Here is a 26,667-nt window from a genome sequence, read left to right on the forward strand (position 1 = left end):
CTCAGCAATGGAAGAGTTAATAGTTGAACTTCGTCTCTTTCTTGAACTCCTGGACCATGAATATCTGACATCAACTGTCAGGGAGAAAAAGGCAGTAATAACCAACATTCTGCTGAGGATACAGTCATCGAAAGGTGAGTATCATTCAAACATCTGGTCTTTTTTCTTCTGATCTGTTTTGGCTTCCAAATCATTTTTAATTCCACCGTCTTTCTAAAACATGTTCATTTGTTCATTAACCTATGAACCTGATGATCACATTTTCAATGAGGGCCCATCCTTGTGCTGGGTGCTGCATTAACCTCTAGGTATAGAAAGATAAGGCCTTTAAGGAGCTAATAGAGCCATGGGTGTGTTGGGGGTCCCCAAGAGCACTCCAGCGCTCAGAGATTAACTAGAAGGACTCACAGGACTCAGCAGATAGTTGTATATTTATCATGCTCAAAGTACATTACAGCAGTAGTGAGGACACAGTCTGGTTGGAAGAGAAAAGACTCAGGGGGAGTCTGGAAGAACCCAGGTGCAGGCTTCCTGAGACTCGCTCCCTCCCATGAGGATCACATAGAGCACACTCTTTCCTCAGCAGCAAACATGTGGCACCTTTGTGTGACGTTTCTGTTCAGGGAAGCTCATTAGACACTCAGTGCCCTCTGCCTGGCACATACAGAATCCCAGACTCCCAGGAAAGCAGGTGTTCAGCATAAACTAAGTTGTTTGCACAAACAGCGTAGGTTCAGTAAAGCAACCTTATCAATTAGGGAACAGTGGGAACACTTCTGAAATCCAGATTCCCAGACACCAGTCAAGGGCCAGCTTTGCAAGCAGCCCTTTCTGCAGATAGTAGCCCAGGCCTGCTGTGTTAATTGTTATGCATAGTGTAGGTAAGATAGGAAAACAGGGAATGGTAAAGCCTGCTAACTACTGTTGTGGAACACCAGGGTGTTGTGAGAGCACCTAAGAGGAGGATCCAGACCAGCTTAGTGAAGAGACAAGAGGGTGGAGGGGCAATTATTGTAGGATATGATGTTAGGATCCTGAAGGATCTGCAGGAGATAGCTGGGTGAGATGGAGGGATTTTCTTTTAAACATCTTTTTGAGATACAATTCACAGACCATACACTGCACCCATTTGAAGTGTACAGTTCACTGGTTTTTAGTATATGAAGCCAAGGTATGGCACAATTAGATTTGCGTTCTGGAAAGCTCACCTTGTCAGTCTGGAAGATGGGTTGAAGGATTTGGTGGCAGATTGAACTTGAGTGGGGTGGGAACCTGGAGGATGGTGGGACTAGTCACTGAGATAAGAGTGCAAGATGAGGACCGTATTTTGGGGGCAATATGAAATGTTCGTTTTTGAAACAGTTTTGTTACTTCTCTGCTCAGACTCTTTCATTCATCTGCCTTTGCCTGTGGTCAAAATCTAGGCTCCCCAGGCTGCCCTACAGGGCTCTTGGTATTATGTGGTTATGTGTGTGAACTCCAAGGTCAAACTGGCTTTGCCCACTACCAGATACGTCACCTTGCACAAGTTACTTAACCTCTTTATGCTGTAGTTTCCTCATCTACAAAGGGCTAATAGTAGTGTCTACCTCATGGGATGCTGTGAGGACTGAATGAAATAATACAAAATATTTCAGAACAGTGCCTGACACTCAATAGCTATCGACTCTTATTTTTTATGATTGCTTTTGTTAGTAGAAGCAGTGTTCCTTCTCAGTCTCATCTCCTCTACCTGTACCCCTCTTGCAACTGTTCCAGACTCTGGGTCTGCACACACTGCAGTGTTTGACCCTCTGAGCTGTAGTAGTTGCCATTGCTTTCCCTTGATTTCCTGTCTTCTTCCTCTGCCCAGTGAGTTCCAGCCCTTGTCTCTCCATGCTTCCTTCTGATGTATCTTCCTACATTTTCCTATTCACTAATTCTTTCTTCAGCTCTTTACTTTTCTTTAAGGCCATCTGCTGATTTTGTTGTTGTTGTTGTTAGAAGTAGAATTTTCATTTCCCTCCTTCTCTCCCCTCCTTCCCTCCCTCACTCCCTCCCTTCCCTCCCTACTCCCCTACCCACCTCCCTTCCCTCCTTACATCCTTCTCTCAGTTCTCTGCCAAAATTCTTATCTCCATTGCAGCTCCAAAAGGTCAGGCCGGTCTTTTATATACAAGGGCTTTTTATATACAAGGATACTTCAAAAAGTTCATGGATGGGGAGGGTGGTTGCGGATAATTGGGTGGGGGACAGGGGTATAATCACAATTTGTGATAATGGGCAAGCTGGGAGTATGAATCTGGCCATCACATCTTGGGCACGAGTGGTGCCAATCAGCTTTGTACCCCATGAATATTCATAACCAAAAAAAAATTATCATAAAAAAAAAAGTTCATGGAAAGATTCATATTATCTTTTAATTCTGTTTTTCCATGAATGTTTTGAAGTAGCCTTGTATTTCAGTCCCTGGCCTCTAGCACAGTGCTTGATCCATTATAGGTGATCATCATTAAGTGATTATTTTTACGGGTCTTTCCACATGAGCTCTTGGCATATAAATAGCATTGTGCCCAGATGAAAGCTTACTTCTTCCTCTCTGCTGTCTTCACAGGTGCACTGCTCATCACATTTTCTCATAATGGTCTATGTATTTGTCTTTCTAACCTGAACATGAGTGCCCTGAGGGGTGTGAGCTTAATATCAGTCATGTCATCCAAAAAGTATGTCTACTGTAGTATCTGACTTTAAGAGGACACTTAATAAGAAGTATTGATTCTCAGTAAAGTGTCTGCTTCCTTAGTGCATAGGTAGGACTGTCCTGAGTAGAATTTCAGGTGGAGCAACTTGCCTTTGAGAGGCAGCATGGCTTTGAGGAGATTGTAGACTTTGGTGCCAGCTCCATCATTTCTAGCTGTTAATGTTTCAGTTAGTTCCTTAACCATTCTTTCTTTTTCTTTCTTTCTTTCTTGTATTTTTAGCCATAGATTCTGTACCTGTAAAGTGGAGAATAGTAATACCCACCTTGCATGACTGTTGTAAAGGATTAGAGAAAATAGACATTGCAAACTGTTGAACACGGGGCTCAGCTGCTAGTGGTGTCATCATCATCCTCATTCAGTTCTGTGGTTCTGGTTAATACTCACAGGTTTTGAAGTGAAAGATCATGCTCCGAAGCAAGAGACCACCAACAGCCTGCCGGCCCCTCCTCAGATGCCTCTGCCGGAGATCCCTCAGCCCTGGCTGGTGAGTTCAGATCCTACCATCTCAGCAGTCGTCACTGGAGGCCCGTGTTGTAGGGGCATCTGGTAGAAGCCTGTTCCTGGGGAGCAGAGGCCTTGTTTTGCCTGAGGCACTCCTTTGAATGCCTTTTTAGGGCTGAGGAAACTGCTAGTAATAGCAATTGGTATACTCCATTAGGGAGCTGGTGTTTCTTTGCCAATCTCTGGAGCAACAGGTCCATGGAAATCGGTTCTTAAGTCAGATTAAAAAAAAAAAGTCAGAGGACTTAGCAGGCAAAACCATGTGGGCAGAGCTTGAGGACTTGACCCTCTTTTGGAGTTAACTCTGAATTTGAATACCTCAGTCTGAAACTTTAATGTTCATTGTTTTGCTTCTTCTGGGGTTTAATATCAGTTTTTTTTCAAGAGAGAAAATGTGTACATATTCCAGGAATGTGTATTTTATTTGATTTTGTGCATTCAAAATTTGCTTGGTTTTCTTTTTCTGCTGTCTTTTTCAATCTGGAGACACTCATATGTGCAGTTTCTCGTGTACCACTTAGCAATTTCTGCATTTTGCTGTTTTCTAATTTGCTTACTCAGGGAAAGTCGGCTTTCGTTCAAAGTTATGGCAAATGTGGTTACTTACCATTCTCTTTTTATGTTTGCCTTCAGCGTGAATCATTTAACTCTCTCTCCACCAGGATATGAGCTGTGGGAAGGCAGGACCATGTCTTATTTATCTTTGTCTCTACCTGGTCCCTACCATAGTGTCCAGTGTCTAGGAGGTACTCAATAATTATAGTTGTAGCAAGGGACAGAAGGAAATCGGCACTTGTTGGGTTCCTACTATATATCACAGATCACGATTGTTATTGTTGCACTTATAATTTTTTTTAATCCTTACAACTTGTTACTCTTATTATGTGAAGAGTATGCACACCCATTTTCCAGAAAAGGAAATTGAGGCTCAGTGAAGATATGTGATTTGCTTAAGGTCATATAATAAGTAGGAAAGGCAAAAATCGTCACCTTATTTTTGACTTCAAATCCAGCCTTTTCTCAGCAGTATTAGTTCGGAGGCATGGCAGCAAAGCAGATGTGAGCTCCTGGACTCACAGACGGGAGGACACAGTTTAGCGTGGAGGGGGCCCAGGAGTAGCAGGTACATGCTCCGGGATAGGGCTGCCTGCTCCCCACCACCAGCTCTGCCTCTGACGTATGTGATTTTGGACAGGTTAGCACAACTTCTGTGTGTCTCAGGCACCTCAGGGTCATTGTGAAGATTAAGAGAGTTAATTTATCTCAAATGCTTAGGATATATGCCTTGCATATATTTAAGCATAGAAGTTACTACTGTTTAGAGCAGCACTTCTCAAACTTTAATGTCCAAATGAATCACCTAGGCATCTTGTTGAAATGCAGATTCTGATTCACTAGGTCTGGATAGGGCCTTAGATGCTACATTTCTAACAAGGTCACTGTAGAAAATGTGGAGGAAAAAAAAAAAGAAACTAAAGAAGTAAATACAAGTTATTTATATTCCCTTCTTCCTAGGAGAGCCACTGTTCTCATTTGGGTGTATTTTCTTCTAGCCTGTGCTCTGCCTACCTGTGCTGTCCCACACAGGGGCTACTAGCCTTAAGTGGCTGTTGAGACCTTACAATGTGGCTAGTGCCAGTTGGATGTGATATAAGTTTAAAATACACACTGGATTTGGAAGACTTAGTATCAAAAGAAGGATATAAAATATCTCAATAATTATTAAGTCCATAAAATGTTGAATTATAATATTTTAGATATATTGAGTTGAAGATATATTAATAAAATCAATTTATTCAGTTTCTATGGCTACTAGAAAAATTTAAATTGCATGTGTGGCTCACATGTGTACCTTGCATTATATTTCTGTCCCATACATTTGATGTTTTTACAGTTGCAAGCACATTGAATATTTGATTTTTATATGTTTTTTCTTTTGTTAACATTATGTGTTATGTATTTTTCCTTCTTTATAAACTTCTTTTTAATCATTTTTCTCCTTCCTTTAACTCTCATCCTGTTTGTTATAAAAATCTATGATTTGATTAGCTTTTATTTTTTTCATTGTCTCATTTGCTATTTTTAGATATAATGTGAAATTATAGACCAAAAATGTATAATTCAACAATATTAATCCTATTTACTGATAGGTTATTTTTCTAAAAAATGAACTCGATGGGAAGTCAGTTCATTGCTTTCCTGGTCTTCATCTTCTGGTTTATCTTTGCTTTTCTTTCTAAGCTTGTCTTGAGCCTGTGGCTCTCCTGTGATGTGTCTCAGTATTCCGTGTCTGTATTTTATCATCACATTTCAAGTAGGGAAAGGTGTTTTGAGATGAGGGTGATATAAAAACCTCTAGAAGCAGCCAGAAGAGTTGCAGGTTATGTGAGTTCCATGGACTCTTCTCTAGTGCTACTAAAGTTCCATCCCAACATGTCACATCCTCATGTGCCAGCCAGATGGAGTGAATGTCGGTTTGGATGCCAGTTTTAGACAGCCCACTCATTGACTGATCATCATTTTCTGCCATTTTTAACCATTGAATCATCAATCCATTTCTGTGTATTTATCCTCAAATGCAGTGTGTTGCTCATTGATTCATTTGTCCTCTCTCCCTCTCCTTCCTCTCACTCTCTCCTGGCTTATGCTGTGCCCCCACCTTTGGCTGCAAAGTGGCCGTGACACACTGCCCTGGTCTGAGGGATGTAAGAAGCCCTCCTACTGGTAATCAGCACCGGTAGTTGGTGAATCAAAAATGCTGGTTAAAGTGAGAAAATTTTAAAAAGGTGTATATATACTTTAAATATTTTTAATTTAAACAGATAACATTTGAGTAACAGTTTGACCAATGGGTAATATCTTCCTACTGGTGCCTCATATGTGGGTATCAGGAGAGTTTTTCCTTCAGCATCCAAGCCATGCTGTCACGTGCTATGAGACTAAGTTTTTGGTGTAAGGCCAAGGGCTGCATTTTTTAATTATGGGGCTACTTGTTGGATTCTGCGTGTCTTTTCTGCATAATCTGTACTCATGATTGCGTTGTTAATAATCTCCAGTTTTTGTAACACAATCTGAGTTTAGAATCTCTAAAACTGTATGAATGTTGCCATGTTTTTTTATAGTTGACTTACCCACACCTAATTAAGCTGCTTTTTTTCTTTTCAGTTTGTCTTGACTGAAGCTTTCTAAAGCATCTCAGATTTTTTAATAGGTTTATTTCTGTAAAAAGTGAATAATCATAGCAATAAGAAATTAAAGAAAAAAGCCTACTGTCAGTAATAGGCAACTAAACTAGTGGGACTATTTCATTGGTGCTCTAGAGAAGAGCCTGTTGGCCATGAAAGTAGCATTTTGTGGACATCAGTTGGGATGTTTTACAGAGGGAATATAGAACATCGTCAACTCAGTGAGTCCAGTCAGTGGAGCTTGGGTAAGATAGTGCCACTATATTTTTCTGGTAGTTTCTCAGTGAATTTGTCATTTAGCAAGTAAGCCAGTCATTCAGTAAGTTAAGTTTGCCTTTGGTGAATTGGCTTTTGGCCATTCGGTCATATTGGCAAGTTAGCTTTCAGGAGAACTCGCATATAGTGGGGTAAAGATGGAATGGGCAGGAAGCTGTGCTGGGCGGAGGATGTACCATAAATTAAAGCATGAGCCGAAAAAGAGAGCCAGGAGTCCTGGGAGCGTTGCAAGTAGCTGTGCATTGCTGGATAATAGGATTTGAGGGTATTCTGCAGATGAGACTGGAAGACTCTTCAGGGGTTAAATTACCAAGGATGTGTGGCCATGCAGAGAAGTATTGAATTGATCATCAAAGCAATGGTAAACCATTAAAGGATTTTTTGAAGTGTGTGAGTTACTATAGCTGGGTGTTATTTCTCATGCATCTTAACCATTCTCACATTTCGTCTTTACATCTTTTGTGGGGTGTGTCGATGCCCGTTTTCACAGTTATTTGTGTTTTAAACTCTTCAAGAAATAAGAATTATCTTTTACATTTTATCCCACTTAGTGCCTAACGGTGCTTTATGCAATCATTACCTATCTCTTGACATTCTTTTAATTACACGAAATTTTAAGCTTTTGAAGGTGGTGTTTATTTTTTGCCACGTTGTATATGTAGTAAACACTGATGATGGCTCAAGGCTGGGAACATGTCAAAAAGTCACTTTTGTAATGTTGATGATGCTTTTGTCAACACAGGGATGAATGTTACTGTTTTGAATGTCACTGTTTTGTGTTAGAGTCAGTGTGCCAGGTTCCAGAGGTGTCTGGTGTGAACTGGTGATTCCTTCTACATGTCTCATACATCTTTGAAAGTGCTCATAAGAGTGTAGCTGTGTGTGTGATGTGGAAATTCAGAACTTCTCCTGACTCTTTGAAATCTCAAATGTGGTATGTAGTGTGTTTAACAGTTTGCTCTGCTCCTCTGCATTTCAAGGGGAGCCTGGAAGAGACCAAAATATGCACATGTGTAATAAAAACATTTCTGGGAAGAACTGTGGCTTTCAAAAGGTCTTTGTTTTTGTTTCATACTGAGAGCTGTGAAGCTATCAACTGATTGTGCTTAGTCGGCAGCAAGTGCCGAAAGAGACCTTAAAGAGGCGCGCCCTGACCCCTGGGAAATGGATCCCATCTGTGTTGATGCTGGCTGCCGGGGACCCGCTGCCCAGCTCTGGAGCAGCAGTTTCACTGAAGGGGTCTGGTGCAGGCAAGCCCTGTGGGTGCTTCATTTCCTCCTCCTGTTCTTCAGAATAGCACCAAGTCTGAAAGCAGGACTATCTCAGCTCTTTGTGACAGAGATGAAAAAAGAGCAAGGGAGACTCCTTTTGGGACTATAGGACAATATAACACCTGATCAAGCCATTTTCTAGAAATATTTTTATTCAGTAACTTAAACAGCATGGGGTTACATCATGTTTCGAAGGATAGATGAGAGAAATTTAATTCTTTGATATTTTAGGGCTAGAGGTATGTAAATTTGATGCCATTTTATGTCAGCAGATAAATTTTCTTTTATTGTGGTAAAATCTGTGTAACATAAAATTTACCATTTTAACCCTTTTTAACTGTGCAGTTCAGGCATTAGGTACATTCCCATGGTGGCACAACCATCACCACTATCCATTTCCAGAACTTCTTCATCTTCCCAAACTGAAAGTCTGTCCCCATTAAGCACACTGACTCCCGTTCCCCTCCCCAGCCCCCGGCACGCACCCGCCCTTCTACCTCTCTGTCTCTATGCAACGATGAAGTGTGGCCTCCAGCTCTAATCACCGTGCCTGTTGACCGCATCTCATCTTCTCTCAGATACTTCTATAGCACTTTATTTGACACATGAAATTATGAGGCTCTTTGAGATTATGTGACAAAATTAGGAATTTAACCAGTTGCAGAGTTGGGACTAAATCCCATGACTTAAAACAAGAGAACTGTACATTTCCTTGTGGAATAAGATGTGTTCTTTTTAGTGGGTGTGAACCATCTTGTTCCATTTTTTCCTCATTTTTTGTGAACCTCAGAGTTTTGTTTCTTGAATAATCCCAGTGGTATCTTTATCTTAAATTCATTCCAAATATGTGTCCTATTTACTCTCTGTTGGGCTGCTTCACCTTCCATCTGGATGCCTACCTACTGGTGGAGAAAAAAGAAGGGGAGATGACTTGGCCCCCCAGGGCTTTCATTCTTCATCCTCGTGCACAAATAAAACTAGAGAAAACTCAAGAAAATATGCATGAATATTTTCCCAGTGTTTACCCAAGTGCTGTGTGGAATGCAAATTAAATAGTGATCAGAATGGAATGGGGTGTAATTTGGATAGACTTATTTTGCCAAGAATTCTTACTCAAAGTTCTTTGTGTTAAGGTTGAAATCATTTTTGCAGTTTAGATGATAAAATTTTATTATCCATTGAAATTATTGTAGTCCAATTCAATTTCCCTCAGCAGTCTGGATACCTTCCTAAAAGATGACCGACGGCATGGGGAGTTTAGATTATGGCATAGTGCTATAGCATAGAGCGCTGCCCAAATACTCATGGTAGTTAGAAAAGTGTTTTGCTGACACGTGACAGAATTGGAACTTGAACCCTAATTTCTCATCTCAGATGATATAACATTTGGTTGTTACTCTTAACAGACTGTAATCACCGTAACCAGAAGCATAGAATCTGGATGCACCACTGTATATATAGAATTAAAGTCAGAAAGTGATTTCAAACTCTAGGCTTATATTTTTCTCGGCTAAAATCAGGTCTCAAAGTTTACTGGTGTTTCTTGTACAGAGGACTAAGTAACAAATCAGGGTAGGAGTATGGATGATGTGGGAGCCACAGAGAGGCAGAATGCCCCTTAGACAGACAGCGAGAGGGTAAAGGTGAGGGGCATGCCATAATGATGTGGGGGGGCCAGTCTTCCTCTACAAATTGTGGGTCTGGTTCCTCTGTGTGATGTATAAGGGATGGGTTTGGTTGGTTTGTTCCTTCCTCATGCCCTATTCCGCTTGGCCACTGCAGTTCTGGGTGCGGAATGGATATCGTGGTGGCAGCTACCAGGTCAGCAGAGTGCTGCCTCCATTACTTCCTCCTCCACTTACCAGCGTGCCTGACCTCGGGCAGGCTTTTTACTCTCCTGATCCTCAGGTTCCTCATTTGTGAAGCCACAATCAGTATACCTACATGTCTGTGTTATTTTCTGATGGAGAGAAAAAATATATAAAGTATTCCAGGAGCATGTCTGGCACATAGTAGGCAAACTGTAAATAGTAGTTATTAGTAATAATAATAATTTGTATTATTGTATTTATAACATACAGTTACATAAGATAATTTATTTTATTATCATGTTATTATTATTGGAAAAAGAATTTTCTTTGAGGCTTTTCCTTAAAGTAGCAAAGGCAGATACTAATGGGCTTTTCTTTCCAAAAAAATGGGAAATGAAATTGTGGCCAGTACAGTAAGCCAGGCAAGCCAATAGATTATGTTACTACGCAGTCTGAAGTACTGGTTTTTCTGGAGACCTTCCTACTGGAGACCTTAAAAGAGAAGTTTATAATAACTTAAGCTAGATAAGATTTTCTGAACTAAAAAGTTAAGGAACTTTCAGTTAAGTATTAATTTGAGGGAGAAATATTTCAGTGAATGTAGAAGTTATTTAGTAACTGGCACTCTGTCATTTCTGTCTTATTTCTAGAGCACAGCAGAGGCAAAGTTTACTCATTCTCCGAGGAGGTGGTTCCTTATGTCTCTTTTTAAGTATGGAAAGACACGTGGTGGTTAAACTTGAGACCCTTATTTCGTTAGTGTGTGTCTTGTGAGAGGCGGTCCAGGCAAACACTGGGACAGGTGTGAGGTGGTGTTAGGGCTGTGTGAGCCTCTGGGGTCTTCTGAGGCTGGTGGGATATTGTGAAGTCCAGTTACAGTCATCCACGAGGGGGGCAGTGTTGCTGTAAAAGGTGCACTCGAAGTCCCTGCTCTGACCAGAGGTGATAATGTTATTTGTCCTTCAGTGAGGATGCATGGTCAGCTCTCACTACAGTTCTGAAAGAGGTAAAGTTGGCTTTATTGCCTGTTGACCTGTAACTTTATAAGAATACCAGAATCGGAATCTCAGAGCTGGAATGGGCCCCAGAGATCGTCATGAGGCAGTGCCCTCACTTGCAGGTGAGGAAGCTGGGACTCGGGGTAATGGGGAGGTGGCACGGGCCCAGGACCCAGGACCCAGGCTGGACCTGACGTGGCTCCTGCATGTCTGAGTCGTCCTCCTCTTCATTTTACATGCTTGTTTCCCACAATGCCTTTGAAAATGTGCCTTCCCTGTTTTTTAAAATTCTTGTTAATTGTGATTTCAGTCAATTTTACCTATTGGAAGGGGTCTGATAGAACTTTTTCCTCTGAAAGCAATGGTACTAAGTAACAGTTTGGGTCCTTCTTTTCAACTGCTCTCCTGTTTACTTTTAACAAGCCATGAGTGTCTGGAGCCCCTGTGCAGGATTTCAAGGGTACACGGTATGTGGGAGTGGAGTGCTGATCCTTTCTGCAGGGGGAGGGTGTTTCTCTAGGACTGTTCTTTTGAGGGGTATTATTTCAAAGTGCAAATAGTTTTCTGTGGTTTTTTTTAAAAATGATAAATAACATGTAGAAAATCTAAGTATTACAGAGATGTAAAACAAGAGGCGACCATTTGTTAACATTTTTGGTAAATGACCTTCTGTTTTTGTTGTATGTCAGCATAAACACACACATTTTATATAAAGGGATCATAGTACACCTGTTTTCTTTCATTCACAGTGTCCAGTAGAGATTTTTCAAGTAAATAAATGCGTACAGGCACTGTCCTTTTAAATGCTTGCACATGCATGTAGCAGTATATCTAAGCATTCTTCTCTTGAGGAACGTTTAGGTTGTTTTAGATTTAGCTAAAAAACTTTTATGGAACACCCTTATACATTTTTTTCTCATACGATCAACTGACCTCTGTAGTATGTATTTCTGCAAGTGGAATTATTGGATCTAAGGGCATATCTATCGAAAGGTTGTGCCACATACATGGCCACCAGTAGGGTTTGAAAGTATCTGTTGGGAAATCGCATCAGCTAAGAGAGTAAGCTCTTCCCCATACATACCTCTGTGTTGATTGCAGGGCTCAGGAAGGCAGTCTGACCCATACCATTTAATAAACATCTGTTTGATTCAACTATTTGTAATGCTTTCCCAGGACATGAATAATTTACTGTTTCTTCCTGCTAAAAGGAAGTTGGAACACCATGCATTTCATGAATAAAAGATACTCAGTGACTCAAACAGCTCTCTTCCAAAAGCAGGAAGCAGAGACTTTAACCTGGGCGTGGACTCCTGTGCAGATGCTGCCTGGTGCTGAGCTCAGTGTGTCAGGTTCCATGTTAAGAACTGCCTCTTTAGGAGGACATTGTCCAGCATGAGACCACAGAACTACGACTGTCTGGAAACTAGCCTCCTGATAGGAGTGCAAAGGAGTCGGAATCATTTAGCCTAGGGAACAAGGCCTGGGGTGGAAGGGAGGTAACTGACTTCAAGTTCATGAAGAAATATTGTGCATATGATCTGTAGTGAATTCTTTTCTGCATCTGGCGAGAAGAAGGCGTGGGTTGAATGTGCAGTGTGGTGATTAGTCATTCACAACGGACTTCTTGGGTTCAGAGTTGAGTTACACGGAATGTGGCAGAGCCTCACATTCTAGAGAGTTTACATAAAAAATAACCCATGATTTCATCGGAACATTGTTCTACTTGGAACCTTAACTTGGTAGATCTTCAGCTTGGGTCCTCTGCTCTGTTCCATTCTCTGTGACATACCTCTCTCCAATTTGCAGAATTTAGTGTGAAGTAGTTGCACACTATTAACAGAAGAAGGGAAAGAGAGAATATAAACATAAGTTTGAAAACCCTTGCTCTGTCCTTTACTAGTGCCTGATTTTGAGCAGGCTGTTTTACATTCTTAGCCTCAGTTTCTGTATCTGTAAAGTATAAGATAATATGTACCTTGAAGGATTCCAGTATGGGTTGGTTGATGTAACCTGTAACTGATGCAGAAGTGTTTCGTATAGTGCCAGGCAGGTAGCAGGTGTTCAATGAATGCTGGCCTTCCTTCCCTTGGACCTTTTCTATTGGTGGAAGGACCATTGAGATATAGGACCAGCAAATCCTCATAGATGCTCACAGGAGAAGAGATTGGTGTGGATTACAGTCATCAGGAAAGTGTTGAAGGCTAGGTCGAATTTAGATAGTACTGAGGGGTGAAGTGAGCTCCCAGCCCTTCTGTATTCTAAAGTTATGGCTTCAAAACCAGAGAGTGCCTCAGTCTTAAAGTTTATCAAGAATTTGTGATATGATTGGCTTTTATAGGGAGTAGACTCCGTCTCCAGAGAATAATTTCCATCTCTTTTATTGAGTGGCTCATAGGTGATTAGCTTTTTTTAAATGTTTTCCTGGTGCCTATTAGGACTATGATAAGAATGTGAGCAAAGTTCATTCATTAATTCAGCTCCTACGGATCTAGTGCTCACCCTGTGATAGGTACTGGGCAGATTTGAACAGTTCCAGGAGCTCACCATCCAAGTGAGGTGGCTGTGAGAAGACCCAGCTCCTGAGATCTGGGAGGCTCAGTGGTGTGTGGAGTGTCGTGGGGATAAAGAGGGGGACAGACCCCTCTCTCAGCCCTGGGGAAGGGCGCCTGTGCAGGTGAGCGGAAGGTAGCCTGGTGTTATCTGGGTGCAGGGGTCTTCCGTGCCTCGGATGCAGTATGTCAGATGACACTCAAGTGTGGCAGTGCTTACGTTCGTTGACTGTGAGCTGGGCGGCCTCGGTGGGCGTGTGGCCAGGGCTGGGCTGAGGGCGGGACTGAGCAAGAAAGCAGCAGGGATCCATCAGGAACCTACCTTCGGAGCCTCTCTGGAGCATGAGGTTCTTCCTTGCCTCAGACTTTACAAAGGAAAGAGGAAATGCTGGCCAACACCTGTTAGTTGGAAATACAGAACTTCATTCTAATGGTCATGCTGATTTCTGCAATGTTGTTTGGTTTTCTTTCCTCAGCCTCCAGACAGTGGGCCTCCACCATTACCGACGTCCTCCCTCCCAGAAGGTTATTATGAGGAAGCTGTGCCACTGAGTCCTGGAAAAGCTCCAGAATACATCACATCAAGTGAGTGGCAGCCTCTGCCCGGCCAGAGCTGGTCTCTTGATTTGCAGGACTGTTGGAGAGCCTAGCTCCTTTTCTGGGTATGAGAGGCAACAGGGGCATGATAAATCATTGTGGAAATGTGGGGTAGATTTTGAATCCAAAGGGGTAGTAAACACAGAAAGGGCTTTGAAAATTCTCAGGTGCCTCAGATGCCTTTATTCTGATTATCTTTCTTAGGACCCAAAATTGGTAAAATTTTATTGCTGTGGATACAAGTACCAGCAGATCAGATGTGTTCTCCATGGTCAGGAGACATGGCTTTTTGTGATGTGTTCCCATGGGTGCATGCTGTGCGCCCTTCCCCTGTTAGCTTGTGGCCAGAGCATGTCCTCTCGGGCTGCCCTCATCCTGCCTTGATGGAGCAATTTCTATCAGGCTGGCTGCTGGGTTGAACAGAATTGGGTACAAAACAAATAGGCTTCTCAGTCATAGACTTTGTTTCTCTAAAAAAATTTTTTTTGGTACAGGCTTTACCAGAAAATTATAGATCTCATGGCTCTAGTTAGTTCCCTGCTGATGACCCCCTGAAGTGCCTCTCTGTTAGCACCCAGCTTTCAGACTCAGATAAGGGATGACACGCTGACATCGAAAACTTTTCTGTAACTGTCTCTGGAATCTTTTATTATCTTTCGAATTATTGGCTTCGTTTCTGTTCTCAATATTATCTCAGGCAGTGTGCTATCGACTCATGAAGAAAATGAGTTGAATATCTGGGTATGTGTCCACTTAGGGAATCCAGCTTGCTTTCTAAAAAAAGAAAAGAGATAAGTGGAAGGTGAAATAGTAATTGCTAATTTTAATTGAGAGGCTTCTAGTAGAGTAATATTTTCATGCTGTGGTCTCGCCTCCTCTGTCTTCTTCTGGAAATGCTCTCCTTCATCCTGAAGTTGTTTTAGTATTACCTGAAATCTCTGCCACATGGAGACTTTGTGATTTTGGATCTTTCTCTTCCCTGGCAATAAACTAGCATAGCTATTTCAGCAGAGTAGAATCCAACTTGGTTGTTAGTTGATTATTACAGGAGATTCTTCAGTTGGCATGTTGTCCTGCATGTGAAGAGGGAATGTGTAGAAACCAGGTGACAGAGGCTGTGTGCCCTTGAGGACAGGGCCTTTTCTAGCTCGCTCATGCCCATTTCCTCAGCTTCTGGAATAGTCCCAGCATAGACTAAGTCCAATATCAATAAATATTTGTTGCTTTCTGAATGAGAAAAGGAATAGCCCTGATAAGGAGGTTATGAAATTTTAGGTTTGAGATCTGTAAGTTAAATGTCTTAATTTCTCTTTCATCTAAGAATTGTTTGGGAGAAAGGCAATTAAATAATTTCTAAGTGTCAACTGTTTAAGAAGGTAGTAGATTAATTAGAAAACAAAAATTAAGTGGCTTGGTATAATTCTAAACTTCATTGGATTCCTTTATTTTTAATGGCAATGAGTAAAGAAAGTGTTTTTTTTAATGAGGGTGTTTCTTAGCATTTGGGACATTCAGCTCTAGCCTTCTTTCCCTTCTTCCCCCCTCCCTCCCCCCACCATACTTTCAAGGCTAGAAACTGGGAGTGATTTTGTCTGAGTTTGGGCGGCCTTTGGTGGTTTTCACTTGGAGAAGCTCTGTGTAGCTGAGGTGTCATGTCCTGCTCTGCAGTGAAGCCATTTCTCAGCTGCCATGGGTGAGCAACTCTTGTTTCGCTGATTCCAGAAGAAAGAGGATGGAGGGCTCATGCACGGGGGAGCATCGAGTCAGCAGCGATAGCACACTCTGGCTTCTGGCTTCTTTAATCAAATGTGTGTGGTTGGAATCTCAGTTGATGGCCCGAGGACACAGCTGCCTGTCCCTTGGAGAACAGCGGGGATGAGTTGACTTTCAGGGTCCACTGCCTTCAGTTAGATGTGGACTTCAGACAGTTTAGTTGAGCAAAGTACCAGTTACGGTTTGTCAGAGAAGTGGAACCACTATGAATGTCGTGGAGTAAAGGATTCATTGTAGGAAGGAGACCTTATGCAATTGTGGGGACTAGTGAAGAGGCCTGTGGAAAGCTGCTGCCCCTGTGTCTGGCAGGGCTGGCAGTCGGGAAGAAAAGCTGGGTTAGGATTCAGGAAGAGGAAGGACAGAGTGGAACCTATGAGGACAAACTGGAACCTACTTCTCTCTCCCACCTTATCCGGTCATGATGACATGAGTGACCCGCAGCAGAACCTGGAATCTGTCCCCAGAGAGCTGCACGCATGCCTGGCCCAGGACTCAGAAGACAAGGGGGAGACCTGGCAGGAGCTGGAGGGGCTATAGGGCCAGCAGGCGGGCCAGTAGGTGAGTGGTGGCACAGCTGACACCGTGCGCTGCTCCCTCTTTTTCTCCAAAATAATTCCCCAATTTTTCTTGTGGCCACCCTAACCCAGAATCCTCCAAGAAAGGGAATTTTGTGAAACGTAATTCCAGACTTGCTAGGTTGATACAGTATAAAACCACCACAGTTTATTTTGGGTCAGTTTAGTATCCGTGCACACCCCTTTTTTAACCAAGCTGAATTTCCAAATAACGACAATAACACAATTATGCTCGAGCCTAATGGGATTTGACTATTGCCCATGCATCGGAAAACTCCCTACTCCCTGGAGAGAAAAGTCCTTTATCCTCTCCGAGAAGAGAGATGTTCATTCTCTTCTGGCTGAATCATATGCTCCCCTCAGAGAGCCTGTGAGTTAAATTCTGATGTGCAGGGTTAACCACGGCTAGCACTTCTTATGGTAGATGGGGACTAGGAGAGGAGAAGATGGGGACTAGGAGAGGAGAAGAGAAAAAAAGCATTGATGAACCAACGCATGTACAAGGATTTCCATGTCAAAGCAGGAAGAAAAGCTCATACTAGTTCAGTCCTCATTTCTGCACCTGGTCAATGGTCATCACTAGTGTGTGTGACTTCCTTCTGCCTGTCCCACACTCCCTTCACCCTCCGCCAGCACTGTGGTTGATTGTGGCTTCTTGTCTACGGGGGTGAGCCAGCTTCCTGTCCCGAACAGTCTGGGCCATCAGTAGGACTTCCTGTACTGGATGGTTGTAATTATCTGTTAACTTTAATCACAGGGCATGGGGGGCCAAAAAGGCAGCCCAGGGTCTCTCCTTGCTCCGAGGCACTTTTTCCTTACACCCACTGTGTGGTAACAACTTCTTGAATGTCAGGGTCAGTCCCTACAGCCCTGCAGGGGCTGTTTTCTTTGTCTGTTGGTTTACTGGCATGAAGAGCGTGGCATGGCCAGGTAGCGGTCTCCACTTCCAGTTTAATGGGACTGTTGACATGCCCTGCCTTTAGACCAGTGGAGTCCAAAATTTTAGGGAAGGAAAGCAAAAATTCTGTTGGCAGATCAACAGGGATAATACTGAGGAGGAGCCCGTACCATTTCCAACCTTTGATTCTCGGACTTGTGAATCCTGGCTGTGGGAGACACAGTACCACTGAGTCAGAGCATGTGCTGTTGGGAGCTGTTCTGGGAGATATTACTCCCAGCCCCACAAGGTGTTATCAATTGGCTGCCACTGTTAACTGAATATTAAAAAACATTCCACCCATCTGTTGTGTCAGCTACTTCAGGGTGACAGGGAATATGGCAAGACCAGTGAATTTCCTGAGCATTAACCCACCATTGTACTTTATTTGCTGTAAATGGGCTCCTTGTTCAGAAGCAGTGCTGTGTGGGATCCCCTGGTGGTGAACAGTGCTTTTGGCAGGAACATTGTGGACCCAGAAGGCAAATTTACTTACTGTCTCTTCTTGATGGAAGTGGACTGATGATAACAACCTGCTACTAGGTGGCCAGCTGATATCCCAAGAAATGGAGTCATGTGGAGGGGGCAGGTGTTGGCATGGGTGGAAGTTCACGTCACTGAGCTCCACACATAACCTCCCTCCCTGCCACCATGGGACCATGAGTCCATTTATACAAGAAGCCTTGGGAAGGTGGCTGACAGACATATACATGTGTGTAATGGGTTATGTTGTTTACCTGATTATTAAGGTCCACTTCCACCAAGGCTGCTCTATCACTTGGTACACAGGTATTCTCACTGTGTGCCCTCTGTGGAGGTCTGTTCACAGCGTCTTCTGTAGATCATTGTCTGTCCAGTTTTCTAATCATGCTCCTCTCAAGTCTTGACCATCCAGTGCTGGTGACTCGGTGGGGAGAGAAGGAGGCTGTGCAGCAGGAGCAGGGGTTGGGGCATCCGGGCTGCTTGCCGTGCAGCATGCCACATCTTCCTTCCCTGACAGAGCCTGCTCTTACACAGACCACTTTGATCCCATGGTGGCATGCTCCCGGATGGCTCAGGTAGCCCATGGTCCATGCTGGCAGCTGCTGCTGTGTCTTCTTCACTTGGTGCCCATGGTGTCCTGTGGTGAAGCATTCAGTCTCTGCCACGGCATCAGCAGCCAAAGCAGTTTCTCAAAAGTAAAATAGTTATCTTCAAAGGGCAGTATAGCTCTGCTCCAAAGTCTCCAAGGCCGGCACTGAGCTGCACCAGGATGAACCTGCCAAAGGTGACCATTGCCAATTTCTAGAACAGCTGGGGCTTGATTAGAGAAGCAGACCCACTAGATATGGAATAGAAGACTTACTCTAGGGTAGACCTCACACAGTGATTCCCGCCACTGAAGTCAATGGGTGGCGGCTGCCTGTACTTCTGGTAGGACACGGGAATCTGGAAGAAGGAAGCTGGACCTGCAGTTGGGGAGCTCAAGGACAAATTGAAATCTGCAAGGGCAAGCTACAACCCATCTGTCTCTGACTTTCTCCAGACTTGATGACCAAGGAGACTTGCAGAAGATGCTGGTGCCCTTGGCTGTGGAGTTGTGTGTATACCTGTCCCAGGACTCCAAGATCCAAAGGAGATCCTGCCATAGCTGGGGAAGCTCCCTGTCCAGTTGCTGCTCCATGCAGCAAAGTGAGCCAGCTGGTCAGCAGCAATGTGCACAAGGTTCAGGGGTGCCTGGTGCCCTGCACTGACCTTGATCCCTCACAGTTGCCCTTGGGCCAACCCTAGCCCAGGCTGTGCAAGGAAATGGAAATGGAGTTCCACTTTAGCTAAGCTGACACAATGCAAACTCACCACAGCTCTTGTCGGTTTTTTGGTTTCACATTTAGATTTCATCTTTATTTTCAGCATTCTCATTTCCCTCTCTCCTTGGCCTCTTTCTTCTCCAGGGGGATTGGTTGCAATGCCATTCCTGATTTAATGGGATGTGGGTAAATGTCTAAATAAAGTACATTATTACTATAATGTACTACTATACAACTAGAGTTTGGAGATTATTACTTGCTTCTTCAGGCCCTGGCATTGGATCACATGTTTGGGTGCTTTACTCCTGCTTCTAGTGTTTTCGGGTTCACAAAGAGCTTTACTGTGTCCTTCATTTGATCCTTGCAATAATTCTGAGAAGACAAGGTTATCCTGAAGACACTTGAGTCTGAAAGAAGTGAAATGACTTACTATATTGCTCTAGAGTGGGAACTAGAACTTAGCTAGTATGGCCATTTGAAAACCTCAGTCAGATCACTTCCTTACTCAGAACCATCACTGACTTTCCATCCCACTCAAAAGTAAAAGTCAGAGTTCTACAGTGCAGCACCCCCCCCACCAGCCCTACCACCTTGGCCTACCACCTGTTCCTCCCTGTTAAGTGCCCCCCACTCCCATCCTCTCTACTTCAAATGCTCTGCCTTTCACAGAGCTGCTGTGTGGAGCAGGTGAAATGATATGAGGACAGCCCCTTGTGACTCCGAAAACACTATACACAGATGTAAAGCACAGTTATTGTTATTATGAATTGATTTTGAAACCTGAAGGAGCGTCTCCTAAAATTAGCCATATTTTATAACGTATTTTTTTGGACATATTCCCATTCTTCTATAATTTATTTATCATCTGTTTCCCCCCCACTAGAATATGAGCAAAGAAGGTAAAATTTTTGTCTGTTTTGAGGTGGTGTGTGGTAAATATTCGATGGGTACTTGAGCAAGTGGATGCATCTGCTTTTTTGATCCTTAACTTTATGCTGTTGGTGTTCCATGCTGAATGTCAATTCAGGTTTTTTATGGGTTTTTTCTTTCATGTGTGTGGTGAAATGTCTGATACGGTGCCCAGCTTTTCCCTCCGAACTTGTGAAATGCAAGGAAAGAGAAAGACACAGCTACTGCCCTGGAGTAACCTTTTCTGCTCATTCTCTCACTCTTCTTCTCTCTGAAAAGTAAGGTCAGAGGCCGGAATGGTTTGCTAGGTCTTTCTTCAGTTCTGTCAGAACTGCACGATGGGTTGCAGTTCCTGCCATGAAGCTTGTTTCTCGTGAAGAAGAGCATTTCATATCCAGCAACTTCACTTCCGCAGGGAGGCCGTGCAGTTCCAGTGCTGGCTCCTCTTTGGTCTGCCCTCTCACTCTACGTGAAGTGCAGATGTCATCTTGGGACTCCAGGCCATGCCAGGGCCTGATGGTGTCTAATCCATACCCTCTCTGACTTGGCTCCCCAGATAAAACTCTCTCCTTCATCTGTCTGTGAATACCTGTACTCCCTTATTACAAGATTGGAAGGCAGTCAATGGTTCTTTCCCCTCCTCCCCCATTCTGTATGTTTCTTAGTTTTTCTCTGTCTGGCTCTTTTACCTGCCCATAATCCTGCCAACTGGGACAATTGTGGAGCTAGAGCTGGGACTCAAGCTCACAGACCCCCCCAAGCCCATTTTCCAGACTAGATCACAAACTCTTCACACGCCAGGATGAGTCACCAGACCCCTCACACGTAGATCTATGAGCTAGGTAACTGGCAAAAAGGTCCTTGGAAGCTGTAGGTCAGAGAGCATGGCTGTGTGGGGTGGACGCCCAAGGCAGATGCCAGCCAAGGTGGCGGTGCCATGCAGGCACACTAGCTCCACCCCCCCCCCCACACACAATTTACTTACAAAGAATGCGCCGCACCATCACCAACTGGATGGGCAGGCGAGGGGGCCTGATTAAATTATTCTATTTTCCCATCAATCCACCCCTTCAGGGTCTCTCACCATCTTCCACGATGTTCCCTTAGTGAGGATAAACGACGCTTACATTTATATAACCTGTTGTCCGTTCAATATGCCTTAAGGCTTGTAGTTCTGTCCTTTTAACTATTAGCCACATGTGTCCAGTTAGTAGTCACCGTTGGTGTGATCCTCCATGGGAATCCTGCAGTCATACTGATAGGCAGTTCAACACACATTCAGTAGATGATCACGCCAATGTATGTATGTACCCAGTTGACTCTGGTGCAGTGCCTGCAGCCAGAATACTATGGGCAAAAAGACAGAAGGGTTATTGGTACCAATAGGGGAAGTTTTCGCCCCTCTGGTAAGATACATGCCAGTTTGCCATCCTGAGAAAGGATGGTTGTAGGAATAGGTATCTTACCTGGCTAATGATGCCATACCTTATCTGCTAACACTGTTGGATCTGTAGGTTCTACATGTAACAGTATAGGGGAACTCATAATTGGCCATAATGATAATACAAATGTGCCCTTTGGAATAGAGCGCCTATCTGTTCCAGGCCATGTTACCTTTACTCAAGGAGGCCAGGTACTTGTCACCCCAGGTGAAACTTGCAAGCCTTCCTCTAATCCTTTCCCCCAAGGCCCTATTAAATCTACCCAGCTTATATGGGGGACTTTTATTCTCCAAGGCCATTCCCGTTGTACTGTCTGTCCCTGTTGCAAACAGGTTGGGGCCAGTAAGAGAATATTTCCATTCTTGCCATATCCTGGCTTCAAAAGCTTATCTTTAGTAGTGACTTGGAGCTGTAGAAGTGCTGCAGCCGTATGCAACAGAGCTTCCACTGGAGAGGGCCTGCTGTTGTGGGGTCTCTCATTTAGAATTCTGACTGTCATGGGGGTTGGGTAGATAGCCTTTGACCCTTTTTTAAAGGGCCATTGTACCGTTCAGTCACTCCCGCTGCCTGGGGATAATATGGCACATGTAACTTCCACTGAATGGACAACTGGGAACCCCATGTCCAATAAAGTGGGTTCCGTTATCACTCTCTATAACTACAGGCTGACTATACATAGCCGTAAGGCAGTGCCTTCACAGTGTTTACCTGGGCTGGGGCCTTACGAGGCCATACAAACAGAAGACCAGTAGCCGTATCAACAGCTGTGAAAATGTATCTGAAATTCTCTCACCTTGGCAGTGGTCTGACAAAGTCGGCTTGCCATCGAGTCAGGGGCACCCTTCCTCAAGTTATTTGCCCATCTGTATGGGGCACCCACTGGGGGTGTGGACTCTCTTGAGCATATACTGGACAATCATGACAGGCATTCGCTACATTCTCCCATTTTATAGTCAAGGCCCATCTTTGAGCCACCATCCGCATGGTTTTACTGCCAGCATGCTGCATTCATCGATGTAACCACTGGGCTACATCAGTAGCTGGGGCTCTCTCCAGCCATCTTACCTTGTCGCTCAGTGACAGCCAAGGCATCAGCTTCATCATTTCCTGGACTGGCTAAAGGGAAGTGTCCTGTGACATGGGAAAGAGTTACTTCTTTCTCATGCCCCAATTCCCATAACTCTTGCCACATGGCTTGTCCCCACAGGGAACGGTGGCCTACCATACACTGTTGATACTTCCAAGTAGAAATCCAAAGGGTTAAACCTTTGTACATAGCCCAGTTGTCAGTACAGATGGTTAATGGCCTAGGCTCATTTTTTAATCACCATCCACACTACTCTCAATTCAGCCCACTGACTGCTTTGCCCTGTGCCATTTTCATACCACATAGTATCTGTTAAGGGCTGGACCGCAACAGCTGTCCATGATGCTGAAGTTCCCATGCTAGAGCTATCTGTATACCAAGCTTGCTCTGTGATAGGTCCCTGTCCCTCATGGAAAGGTGTACCTCTACCTCCATGGATAATGGTTGTGTCAAAGTTTCCTCCACGACCTCTATTGGGCTTAGCACAGTTTGCAACTCTTTGGAGAGAGGACTCATTGACACAGTGCTCCTTTGTTCTATATATGCTCCCCAGTTAGACAAATTGGGAGTCTGAGCAATACCCACTTTAGGGTTGGTTGCCCACGTGTGCAGCCAACATATTATGGGGTATGTCATCCTTACTAGCACTTTGGCAGTTCCTGTGATAGCTTCAGTGGCTATCAAGGCAGAATACACAGCTGCTAACTTCTTTTCTATTAGGGTATGATGCACTTAGCACCCTTCCAGAGCTGAGACCAGAATCCTACAGGTGTGTGGAATTGGTCCTGTCTCTGCCACAAACCCCATCCTAACCCCTCCTGGGTTATATGTACGTCTAACTCAAAAGGCTTAGTGGGGTTGGCCACTTGTAAAGCTTGTCCTTGCTCTATTGCCCTTTTTGTAGCTCGATAAGCTTGTTCTACTTCCTCAGTCCAATCCCAGAGGGCTCCTTTCTTTGTTAATGCATACAGTGGGCATGCCATTTGGGCCATGTGGGGTACAAAAGCTCTCCAATACCCCAAAAGTCCCAAATATGTCTGTAGCTGAGCTACTGTTATGGGTCGAGGATATGCCTGTATCCTACCTATAACAGCTTCTGGGATGACTCTTGTCTTACCTGACCAGACCATTCCTAGGAATTTCATTGACAGCCCAGGTCCTTGCACTTTGGCTCTGTTCACAGCCCACCCACATTGTTCCAAATGATTTAACAGCATTGGAGCTGCCTGGGTTTAATCTGCAAGAGAATCAGGTTAGTAACATGTCATCAGTGTAGTGAAACATTGTAACCGTGCTGGGCCTAGTACACTTGGCTAGGTCACCAGCCACCAAACCATGACAGATGGTTGGGCTATGCAGATAACCTTGGGGCAATACTTGAAAGGTCCACTGTCTTCCTTCCCACGTGAAGGCGAACTGAACTTGGCTATCAGCTGAGATTGGAATGGAGAAAAAAGCATTTGCAAGGTCCAATACATAATGATAAGTCCCCAGCTGAGTCGTCAGCTGATCCATCAAGTCCTGAACTAAAGGGACAGCTGCATGCAAAGGAGGCACTACTTTGTTTAGTTCTCGATAATCTATAGTCATTCTCCAGGTATCATCAGGCTTTTTCACTGGCCATACCAGAGCATTAAATGGGCTATGAGCTGGATGAATAATGCCAGCTTTCACTAATTCCAATATAGTGGCACTTATCTCTGCATGTCCTCCTGGTAGGCGATACTGCTTTACATTAACTACACATCTTGGCTTGGGTAACACCTGTGGGTCATGTTTAGCTTATCTTTGTAACATAGGCTTTACTGTCTGTATTCGCAGCTGAAACTCTCCAGCTGTTTGTAGGTGCAAACCATAAAGTATATCCATACCCAAGATGTATTCAGCTATGGGAGATATATATACAGTATACGCACGAGGGGGTGATCTTCTTGTGCCCAGTGGCAATGACACAGCTTTGACCTCAGTAGTATGTCCTCCATAGCCATCTATACGAACTGTGGCCCCTGGAAATTTATCTGGATTGTCATATAACAGGCTACCTTCTGAATCTGTATCCACCAATGCCAAGACACACCTGCACATTTGTCCTTGACCAACATATTTCAGTTCTGCCATTTGTGAGGGCCCTGGCTTTGGATGCATTACTCAGTCTTTGAGTGTCATTCTTCCTTTTCTGAGTCAGACTGATGGTCTGTGCCCCTTTTCAGAGTGGCTGGGAGGACCAGTGAGATGATACATGTGAGAGCACTTGTAAATTTGAAGCATGCCTGTGTCTTTTCACAGCTTTATCACAACACCTGGTGTACAAATATTAATATAAAAAAAATATTGTCTGGCATATAGTAGGTGCTCAACACATGTGTGTTGAATGGATGCAGCCAAACGTTGTGCTCCCATTTGTAATGAATGCATCCATTGGTTCTTTATTTATTCATTACATATTCACTGCACTTGATGTTCCAGAAAACGAGCTAAGCTCTGAGGAGTTCATGGTCCTCCAAGCTACTGTGAGAATCATCCTTCTAAAATAAAAGTATGATTATTTCCATCGCCTGTCTTAAGTCTCTCAGTTTACATGGGATCACAGAACAGCGTGTGATCCACGCAGTGCAGCTTCCACCTGCCTCTCAGTTTCATATTTCATCACTCCCTCCATGTACCCTATGTTCTATCCATGTCAGACTTTTAAAAAACCCTTCTACTGTAAAATATATTTATCAAAGGGTACATAAGTACAAATATACACTCAGTGCTGTATCATAACTCGGACTGTTTGTGTGACCACCACTCAGGTCAAGAGTGGAACACTGTCAGCCCCAGGAGCCACCTGCCCCTTCCTCATCATAACCCCTCCTTACCCCCAGAGATAACCACTAACTTGGCTTTCGTGGGACTCAAGTACCATTGAAAAAATGAAAGCGTCCACCGTGCTTTTGAACTGATTGATACTTCTCAGCACCTTCACTCACGGTGTTCCTTCTCAGACTTCTGTGTGGTTGGCAGCAACTCATTTCAAGGTCTAGATCAAAAGTTATCTCTTCTCTTTAATCTTCTCTGTGTCCCACATGTGTGGCTCTGCTCAGTCCCTATCTCTAGAATGACATGTACTCCATCAGGTTGTAAATACCTTCATTCTGTCCAGTGTTGTCCAGTAGAACTCTGGCAACAATGGACATAATTATCTGTGTTCTCCAATATAGAACCCACTTAGCCACCAGTGGCTACTGAGTATTTGAAATGTGGCAAGTACAGCTGAGGAACTGAATGTTTAATTTTACTTAACTTTAATTTAAATTTAAGTAGCCCCCTGTGGCTGCCATATTAAACTAGGATGTGGGGTAGATGTAGATGCCTGTGCAATGTGTTGGGGAGGGTGTTGGACGGGGGGGGGGGCAGGGAGAAGGCAGAGACAATGAAGAGAAAAACCTGCCTGCAGGGTGGCAGGATGTATGTTGTTAAAAGAAAGATTTTAGACAAATTAATATATCAGATTCTAACTGAGCAAAGAATGATTCACGATTCAGGCAGCCCCCACAATCAGAACAGATTCAGAGGGACTCTGTTGCTGCCATGCGGTGGGTTAAGATTTATAGACAGACAAAGGGAAGTGACACAGAAGATGGAAGTGAGGTGCAGAGCAGGTGCTACCTGAAACTGGCTGAGACTCGGCTCCTTGTTACAAGAGTGGGTCAGTCTGCTTGCATGTGAAGTTAGGTTACAGTTCACTGTGTCTCAAGAAACCTTTAGGCCAAACTTAACAGTTCCCCTCTTATGGTCAACCTCTCAATTTTGAGATCTATCTGCTTTCTTAAAGTTTTATTTTGATTACGTGGCTCTTAACATGAGTGACTCCATTTTGGTTTGTTCTGATCTGTTGGAGGCTAGTTAGGTTTAGGGTCAGGTTTGCACCTAGGTGAGAGTGTGACCGAAACTTAGGGCATTAGTGCAACTCTCAGTTACCATCATTTTAGGTTTCTAGTCTCAACACATCATTTACAGGTTACGGTGTCCTCATTTTTGAGAGGTTGACTAAAACTTAAGGCACCGACATCACTCTGTCAAATAACCAAAAGACCTAATAAATACTTCATGAAGCTAGAAAACCAAATTCTAGTTTTGTATTAGCATACTTTTGATATGAATGCTTAATTTTTAGAAAAAAATAATAAATATTTTTTATTCATAATTTTAGCAAGCTTGATGGCACATAACATTTTTTACA

General features: G+C 43.7%; 1 protein-coding gene across 3 annotated transcripts in view; it reads left to right on the plus strand.

Moving 5' to 3' along the window:
* AFAP1 (actin filament associated protein 1) overlaps positions 1 to 26,667 on the plus strand; it is a 175,535-nt gene that overhangs the window by 71,703 nt on the left and 77,165 nt on the right. For all 3 annotated transcript variants that reach the window (XM_063108080.1, XM_063108081.1, XM_063108082.1), the window contains exons 2-4: positions 6 to 134; positions 3,128 to 3,225; positions 13,812 to 13,920. In XM_063108080.1, the coding sequence (XP_062964150.1) occupies positions 8 to 134; positions 3,128 to 3,225; positions 13,812 to 13,920 (334 nt within the window). In that variant the 5' untranslated portion in view covers positions 6 to 7. The remainder of the gene's footprint in view (positions 1 to 5; positions 135 to 3,127; positions 3,226 to 13,811; positions 13,921 to 26,667) is intronic.

This window comes from Cynocephalus volans, chromosome 9 (genome assembly GCF_027409185.1).
Source record: "Cynocephalus volans isolate mCynVol1 chromosome 9, mCynVol1.pri, whole genome shotgun sequence".
Classification (NCBI taxonomy): domain Eukaryota; kingdom Metazoa; phylum Chordata; class Mammalia; order Dermoptera; family Cynocephalidae; genus Cynocephalus; species Cynocephalus volans.